The following is an 8,753-nucleotide window of genomic DNA, read 5'->3' as shown; positions in this document are numbered from 1 at the left end:
AAGTACAGTCTACCTCTATTTAGCTCTACTGGCTTTCTTATACCTATACCAGGAACCCGAGCCTACCTCTTCTGGTTGAAGTTCCGATGANAAACTACCAAAGAAACTAGGGTAAACCAATGTGATCATGACATTGTAGGTGCTTGCGATGGGATGGATGAGACTTCCATCAGTTGGTTTGGGTGGCATAGCCCGTTGCATAAGTCCCCCCCTTTTTTAATCCATTTCATTAGTCTTTAGAGAGCCAAAGCTTGACTTTACAAAACTAATAAATAAGGCTCGCGCTAGGCGCTTACCTTTTTTGGCTGTAGGGTTGGGGTGGCTTGCTGGGTGAGACTGATAGAAAGAAAGGACGGGGGGCAACCATGCATGGTACTTCTCGACCCTGTCTCCGAGGGACAGTTGAACTAGCGACTAATGAATGCTGCCGGGTTGGACGAGCCAATAACTCTAAGGCGTTCGGTCTGTTTTTTGAGCAAGAATCACAGCCTTACCTTATCTTCACCATGATACGGACTCCAAGTTCTTATGGAAGAGCACGAGGAGATTTATCATCAATATGATGATTGGAATGGAAACCAGAAGCACGACTGGGGTCCTCGTGGTCCAAGATAATCAAACCATCAATAACAGTAACGTAAGCATGAGACTTTTTGGTAGTACCGGTGAACCAGATGGCCGCAGCGATGGAATCTGGGACGGAGGACTTGTAGTATCTCTCTAGATCTGGCAAAAGCGAAAGACCCCCTAATATAATTCGAATGGAGGCTGACCGCTGAGCCCACTCTGGCCTCGCGGGGCGGGCACCTGTGGTTGCAAGCTGGAGCTGCCATAGCTTATGGCTATTGCAATGGGAGGGCCCCAGCAGAGAGAAAAGTCATGATAACGAGCGTTCCGCCCGCCAAGCGGGCGGCGGGAGCAGCGGGCAAGTGCTTGGTAAGCCAACAGCCCAGTGAACCGGGCGGGGCACTCGAAGAAAGGGGGGCACACTGAGCAAGTACGAGAAATCGGCCCCGCTCCGCTTTCTTAAAAGCAAGGACCACTACGGGAGGTCATACCAAGGATCTATGGAAGTGGGGGCTCGTCCCCGGTCAATATTGGATCAAACAATAGGGGGCCGTAGCACTGACCTCTTTTTTTTATTGATTCAATACAATAGGGGAAAAGATCGTACAGTTCCCTACCGAGACAAACTCTCAACGGATCCTCCGCGCGCTGGGAATACCTCTTCCGTGCGTCTTTCTCGTGGAGGGAACAGAACAACAGGGAAAGTCCCGACCCAGGGCGAGCTTTATTTATTTAAGAGAGAATGGGGAGTGAATCGAATTCCGTTTCCGTTCTTTGGGGGCTTTCGGGCCCCTCTCGATCTTTTTCGTAATTGAGAAGGGGGAAGGAGTCTAAATCAACGGACATTAATGAACCATCATTGATGGACGTTGCACATGACACGATCAATTCGACTCAAGGTCCGGCGCTAATAGAAGTTGCTTACTTTCCTAGTAGCGAAGGAGAGGGCAGGGCTTTTTTCGTAGTAATAGTGGGCCGGTCTCATGAGATCTATGCCGGCCGTCGGAATCAAACGAAGGTCGAAGGACCATTCGATTCATTAAGGGGCATAGCGGCGCCCTCGCCCGGCGCCATTTCCGGACCTAGCAGCAGACGGGCGGGCCGTGCCTGAATTCAGACCGGACCAGACTCTTCTTTGTTTGAGCTGCTCCCAGGCACGCAGGCCGAAGATCTCACTTGTCCTGGACAAGTACGTAGAGATCTTCGTGGGACCGTGGAGGGAGTCTCAATCGATCTTTTCTAGGATTCCTTATCACGCCACACATGGAGATCTTTCCATTGATAGATCAGAGGGTCCTCCCTTGAACAAATTCTTAAAGGTTAGGTTACTACCTGCTTCTACGGAAGAGGTTTACTTTGTACCGCCCGGAGGTCATATAGATCGGAATCCGGAGCGATAAGAACGAAAGGGTTGGTGTGGCCACAGCTACAACTACTGGCGCTTCAAAAGGCTTAGATTCTAAGGGCGCTACTGAAAGCCTTTTTTTAGGTCCTGTAATAGGGAGGTGTAAGCCTCGAAAGCCTTTGGTACTTCGGTAGGGCGAGCAGCCCTTAAACCAAAAAAAAGGGAGTCTCTGACTTCCTTCCCCTATTTTTTTTATGCATTTCATTCTCTATTTGGCCCGCTTCAAACAAAATGAGAAAAAAGGGTCCGGTCAATAGCATAGCTCTTTCTTTCCCCGGTCTCCTTTCGAAGGAGAGGCCTTCACATTCCTAATCCGGTAGGGTCGGACGGCTTTCTTTGCCCCAGCTTGGCGAATCGCATCCCCGCACAACGACATTCTTTGTTTGTGCGCCCCTTACCGTTCTCGCTCAGTCTTTCAACGGCTGGGAAGGCAGTCGTAGAAACGAAGCCTATCGCCACGCCGACCATCAAATACGAGACTGGGCCCCTTCTCAAAGATTTGATGGAATGGCCCACCCCACCCAAGAGCGCTTATGTCATAGGGGAACTCATGGCTGGAAACAATCCTTATGGTTTGTTTTGATATCCGGTAGGAATAAAAAAAAAAGTCCAGGTTGGTTGGTGAGCCTAGTGATAGGAGACTATCTAGCTTGGTTCGGAGAGCACTTGTTGGGTGAAATATTTTTTGGTTGCTAAATGTTACGGCCTAAATGCTGAACTATTGACCCTACTTGTTCGGATGGGTGTTCACCCCAAAGTGTTCCCGGACCGCATGCATACATCCGTAAGTAACTTAGTGCAACATGGAAAATTTCATTGAGAGGAATCAGCAAAGAAAAGAAAAACGGGTCAACAACACCAACATGTGTATTTGAGAGATTGTCCTCTTGGGCGGCCGAGAGTGTTGTGTTATTGTTATGAGTGTTGTGTTATTGTTATGTAAGACCAAGGAGGATCCTATCCTAAAGGAGAAGGAGGAGGAGTAGGAGCTAGCCTTAGGGGCGGAATCGAATGATTACGAGATAAACAATGAGACAAAGGAGAGCACTTAGACAATTCACTTTGAGTACAGGGAAGTCTGCTGGTAGGAATTCCTCAGGGCGTATTACGGTTTTTCACCGAGGGGGTGGATCGAAGCGATTGCAGCGAAGAATTGATCTGAAACGAAGCACTTCGTCTATAGGCATTGTAGAAAGGATAGAATATGCGCCTAATCGTTCTTCTCGAATCGCTCCAGTACGATGGACCGGGGGGGGGTCCGCCAGAGAAAATGCAACACGATAGAAGAGTTCGCTCCGCCGCGTAAGATCCTCGAATCAAAATCAACCACGACTACCCTCTGCGGTCCATTTTCGTTCTCTTCCCTGCCCGGGAAGGGGGATCAAAGAAAGGTAGCTTGCTTCTCTCCTGGACGGATGGCGACTTATGTAGTGGTCGGCCTTCCTACCAGAATGCCTTCTTGGCCGAAGAGCCCCTTTTTTACTAGTAAGGACGCAGGAGGCAAAAAAACTTGCGCGAAGGACGTTTTCTTCTCTGCCCTCTCCTCTCCAAAGGCCAAAGGAGAGACTGCATCCCTTTCCTTCGGTAGCTCTTTTGGGTTCCCAAGGATAGCGGTAGCTGGGGCAAAGCCCGCTTTCTTCGCTCCGCGGATGAGAGAGAAAGTCAGAGGAAAAAACACGTTCTCTCTTTGCGAGATCCGAAAGTGGAGAACGCATAGCATTCTATGGGTACATAGGATCAAACGTAAAGCAGCGCTCTCTTGGCAGAGTTTTAGGCGGCAAGAGACTTTAGGGCTTGTTGGAGCTTCTGAGCGTAACGAATCGAAGCCGAAGACGGATNTCCTGCCCGGGAAGGGGGATCAAAGAAAGGTAGCTTGCTTCTCTCATGGATGGATGGCGACTTATGTAGTGGTCGGCCTTCCTACCAGAATGCCTTCTTTGTCGAAGAGCCCCTTTTTTACTAGTAAGGACGCAGGAAGCAAAAAAACTTGCGCGAAGGACGTTTTCTTCTCTGCCCTCTCCTCTCAAAAGGCCAAAGGAGAGACTGCATCCCTTTCCTTCGGTAGCTCTTTTGGTTTCCCAAGGATAGCGGTAGCTGGGGCAAAGCCCGCTTTCTTTGCTCCGCGAATGAGAGAGAAAGTCAGAGGAAAAAACACGTTCTCTCTTTGCGAGATCCGAAAGTGGAGAACGCATAGCATTCTATGGGTACATAGGATCAAACGTAAAGCAGCTCTCTCTTGGCAGAGTTTTAGGCGGCAAGAGACTTTAGGACTTGTTGGAGCTTCTGAGCGTAACGAATCGAAGCCGAAGACGGATCAAGGTAGCTTGCCTGCCAAGCCGATAGGCGAAGGGCTGAAGGATGGAACGCGCAAAGTAGATCGTGCACCTGTCGTGTGACCCGTTGGTCCTAAGCAATGTCTTGCGAGAAGCGACCCACTTAGAAAAAGCCCCCCTTTATGTTGAGGGAGCACTAAAATGCAACTTCGATCGGATGCGGGTATCAAATCCCGCCGCTGAGATGTCCAGCGGATTCCTGGGCCTTGACGAATGGCCGGCCACCTTTTACGTTAGAAGAGCAAAAGGCCCAGGGCATAGCAGGATGAACCAATGTGAATGAGTGTAAGCTTCGTTGCCCGAACACGATTGGTGCTGACCACACTAGGTGCTACCGTGGTAGCAAGAGAGGCCAGGCGGTGACAATTGAGAGGTTGTCACTTAGCATTCCTAGTCACACGGGAAAAGAGGTCAAATGGCAACGCAAGGCCATACGCCCGTTTGGCTCCTCGCGGAGTATAGCTCACATCCAAACATCTAATTGGGGAACGGGGCAACGCCCATGAAGCTCCGGCGGAAAGGGAAGGCCTGCCAGGCCGTATGCCCATGGGTGCAGGATCCTTCGAAAAAGCGCGGGCTGACTCGGAGACCTGGGACCCTGGCTTAGTAATGAATGAAGGGAATCTCTTCGAGCTTTCTCCGCCAGCGGCTTATGTAGTGGTCGGCCTTATAAAGCTCTCTAAGCCTCGCTTCCCTCTCCCCTTCACTTATTAAGTGGAAAATAGTCGTCGGCATTCTATAAGCGACTTGACCGAGTCTACGAAGCTTTGCTTTTCTTGTAGTCGGCCCGTAATGCCTCCCTTCATTTGCTTGCCTCCTTTCAGCTCAGAATGCCTAATGCCTATTATTTAGTTCTAGAAGCTAACCGCCATAAGCTCACCCTTCAGGTCTCACTTCCAGCGCAGGAGGCCAAGCATTCTGCCAGACGTCCCGGCCTGGGAGCCCCGTTCTCCTTTGGTACTTCAGTAGATCTTCTAAAAAAAAAGCGCTACTTCAGCCTTAACTACAACTACATTACGCAAGCCCCGCCGATACCTACCTATAGATTAAAATTCCAATAAAAAAGTACCAGTGACGGCGACTTTCTAGGTTTATGGATTCAGTCAGCTAAACTCCATCAAACGCCTCAATCAATATCAACAAGATGTCGTGACCGCTTAGCTTGGTTTACTTTGGTTTGAATGTAAACTAAAATAAGCGGCGTTTATTCAAACAAAGGGAGCCGAAGGGTTCCTTGTTTAGTAGTACGAAAGTAGTTCTACTATTAAGATGTTTAATATATATAAGAAATATATAGTGTTGTAGCTGTAGAACAGAATGACGTTCGCCCTTACTTGGACTTTCTGAGAAGGACTTAAGTAGCTAAGTTTCCAAAGGCGAACACCCCCTTGTCCTTTATAGTATAGTCGTAAGGGGCTTCTAAGAAAAGTAAGGAAGAAGGCATTCGAAAGGCCGACCACTACCACTATCTCATAGGAATTCTGGTGGTAAAACCGACGACTACACGGCTCTATACCAAGTCATGAGCGATAGCGAAGCCAAGCCGCCGTCTATAGGCGAAGGGACGAAAGACTGACGAAGGCCTATGCTACAGTAAGCAAAAAAGTAGGTTGAGTTTATGAAGTCACTTAGCCGTATACTATACAAAGGGAATGGCGTCAGTACGGAGTCACGTCAGCTATGGATATAGACTAGGCTATAAGGAACGGAGTCTTAAACTATGGACCGAGACTACACTAAGGAACAAGGAAGCTTGACTGAGAAAAGAAGTCAAGGAACGAAGCAGCTTCTCTAATAGCCCCGTTGAATAGGCGGGCGAAGGCTTTTTGAAAAAGTCTTTTTTTTCTTGTAAATGCATTTTTTTCTATTTAGAGAGAGGGGGCTTCAAGTTCTTAGGAAGAGCCGTACGAGACAGCTCACGTACGGTTCGGGAGCCGAGCCCCTGCGCAGGGGCTTAGGTCAACACTTATATAATAGCCAGTCATCAATTGGAGGCGGGCAAGATGGTGATGAATTGCGATTGGTCTAAANCTTAGGTCAACACTTATATAATAGCCAGTCATCAATTGGAGGCGGGCAAGATGGTGATGATATGCGATTGGTCTAAACCTTCGACTAGCGACTTATTGCGGCCTGCTCAGAATGCCCATACAGACTAAGACCTTATTCACACAGCGAAGAATGGTCGAGTGGAAGGGGGCAGTCAGCTGGCTGCTTCTTTGCCATGCGCTTTGCTTCGCTTTAGTTTTTAGAAGAAAGAGACCAAATGAGAGTGAAAGGCAAGGGCAAGCGATAGAAAAGTCCCTCGCGCGAACTACTACTACTAGAAAATGGTGAGACCATTTAGTGAAAGAAGGACCAAACCAAAGAGGATCCTATCCTAAAGGAGAAGGAGGAGTAGGAGGAGTCAGTTTTCTTTGAAGATCGAGGAACGTAGTGTCGGACAATTATGACATTCGGAAGAAGTCTTCTACAGAAGAAAAGCCTGTTACGAGTAAGTGGAGAGGAAAGATGTCCAGAGATTCTTATCTCATTCCATTCCAGTGGCTCAACCAATAACCAATGGCGAAAACTCAAAAATCCATGGTTTCCCGGTAGAACCCTATTTCGCCCAAGTTATTTCGGAACCGGAAAAAAGAAGCGGTTTTTCGCACAGCTTGCTCATAGTGCAGGTCCCACTTGTATATCGTATTTGGCCGAAGAAGCATCGGACAGGTTGGAGTTCTTACCTTCTTGGGACTCCATGGACCAAGATCTGCTTTTATTATATGGTCAATACCGATCTACTTTAGTAGATCATATGGATGTAGAAAAAGCAACTAATTTGGATGAAATAGAAACATCTCTTTTCCATTTCTATTTACCCAGTTCATATCTTTGTTTCGTGTGTTCCTGGGAGGAATTCGTTCTCGGAATACCACCTAAATAACTATGGCCATAGAGTCAAATAGGTCGGGAAGAAAGAGTATGAGGTCGGGTCGGACGACATACCTCTTGGTTTGGTTCCACCACCACTAGAGATTGGACATATATATAATCTTTCTTCTAAAAAAGGGATTCTTATATATATATTTTGAAAATAGCTACAAGACAAAAACCGAAAGCCCTTCTTTTATTGTTGTTCCTCCCAGATACATGGCTTACATACCCGGCTCAACATTCTTGGAAAACAATCGAATCGAGGGTTTGGGAGCCTATAAGTGGAACGTTTGCTATGCTATAAGGACTGTGCGCCTACCCGGAATGGCTTCGCTATCGCTCCCGTGTAGGGGTCGGTCTATCCCAAAAAAGGGGTCCTCCTATCAGAAAGGGATTCCGAAGCGAGCGAGTTCCCTATTCCGTATCTCGGCCATCTTATCTGCAAGGGCGGCTTCCTCCGTTTCTGGTTTGCATGTCTTTCATTCTGAATTGCCTCCTTTGACTCGTGCATGCTTGCGTTTAGATAGGTTAGATACTTCTTATATTAGGAGAATTATTGTAAAGGAGTAGTAAGGGAGTGAAACCCCGATCTAATCTTACACGTGCGAGGACAGTCCTCTGAATAGAGTCCATTGCATCCCACAATAATCGACGGGCAGCCCTCGTACATTTAGCATTAACCGCTGAAAACTCGAATGTCTGTCCACTCTGAGTGGGCAGAGCCTTATTACCTTATTAATAGGAGGGATGCAAGGAATTGATGCTACGAATGCCATAGCAAGTGAATCAGAATAAGCCCTAGCCCAGCTACTGATTGGAAAGTCTTGTCATCATCTGTAAAAAGCATTTATCTACAGGTTTTTCACTTTTCATTCATTGAATGACTTGATTCCCAAAGGATGAAGGAAAACTTCTAGTGTACCCAGTTGCAGGGCATACACTATATCTTGCACACGGGATAGAAAAGTAAGAGTTCGGAGAGTTGTCTGACAACCTTCCCAGTTCCCGCTTCGGTTCCCAGAGAAAGGAAGGGGCTGATCCGATAGTGCGTGCTGGCCGGTTCGATACTATACTCCTTGCTTTCAGAGCTGGAAAGAGCGAGTGTAATAAACGAAAGGAGTTGAACGAGAAGATACGTATATCTTCGAGTTTGAAGTGAACGAACGGAAAACTTGAAGTGAGTCTAACTAGCATAACGAGTAAGACAACGAGTCCTAGAGCTCCCTACTCTCAGCGGACTACTTATAGGAGGATAGGGAAAAGCTGCGTGCAGTTCAAGAGAGATCGACCAAAATCAAAGGGGGGATAGAGCAAGGGCTCCACGCTCAAGGGACGGGCTATTCTACATAATACGGACAGGCGTATAGCCTTTTTCTTCTTACGATCCTATCGTTTCTGCTTCAGCGCAATATTCTGATTCGGCTTTAGCTGCTTCGTCTGTATCTTCACATTATTCAAATGATCCTGAAGCGGACCTTTCCTTTGTGTTTGTTGTAGCTCGCCCTTACTTAGCTTCCTTCCCTGAGCTA

At 47.6% G+C, this 8,753-nt stretch overlaps 1 protein-coding gene and 1 pseudogene across 2 annotated transcripts; both read left to right on the top strand.

Annotated features, from left to right (window-relative positions):
- The first annotated feature begins 1,038 nt into the window (after nucleotides 1–1,038).
- On the top strand, nucleotides 1,039–5,347 carry LOC114077351 (annotated as a pseudogene). The gene is made up of 3 exons (XR_003578639.1): nucleotides 1,039–3,363; nucleotides 3,841–4,351; nucleotides 4,700–5,347. The product of XR_003578639.1 is annotated as a 60S ribosomal protein L2, mitochondrial-like (transcript).
- Nucleotides 5,348–6,342: 995 nt separating this feature from the next.
- On the top strand, nucleotides 6,343–8,553 carry LOC107018881 (uncharacterized mitochondrial protein ymf1-like). The gene has a single exon (XM_015219467.2). It carries the CDS (start codon nucleotides 6,755–6,757, stop codon nucleotides 7,232–7,234), a length of 480 nt encoding a protein of 159 aa, XP_015074953.1. The 5' UTR covers nucleotides 6,343–6,754; the 3' UTR covers nucleotides 7,235–8,553.
- The last annotated feature ends 200 nt before the right edge of the window (nucleotides 8,554–8,753 follow it).

Source organism: Solanum pennellii, chromosome 5 (assembly GCF_001406875.1).
Source record: "Solanum pennellii chromosome 5, SPENNV200".
Taxonomy (NCBI): Eukaryota; Viridiplantae; Streptophyta; class Magnoliopsida; order Solanales; family Solanaceae; genus Solanum; species Solanum pennellii.
The sequence above is the reverse complement of the archived record's forward strand: the minus strand, read 5'-3'. Positions and strand labels throughout refer to the sequence as shown.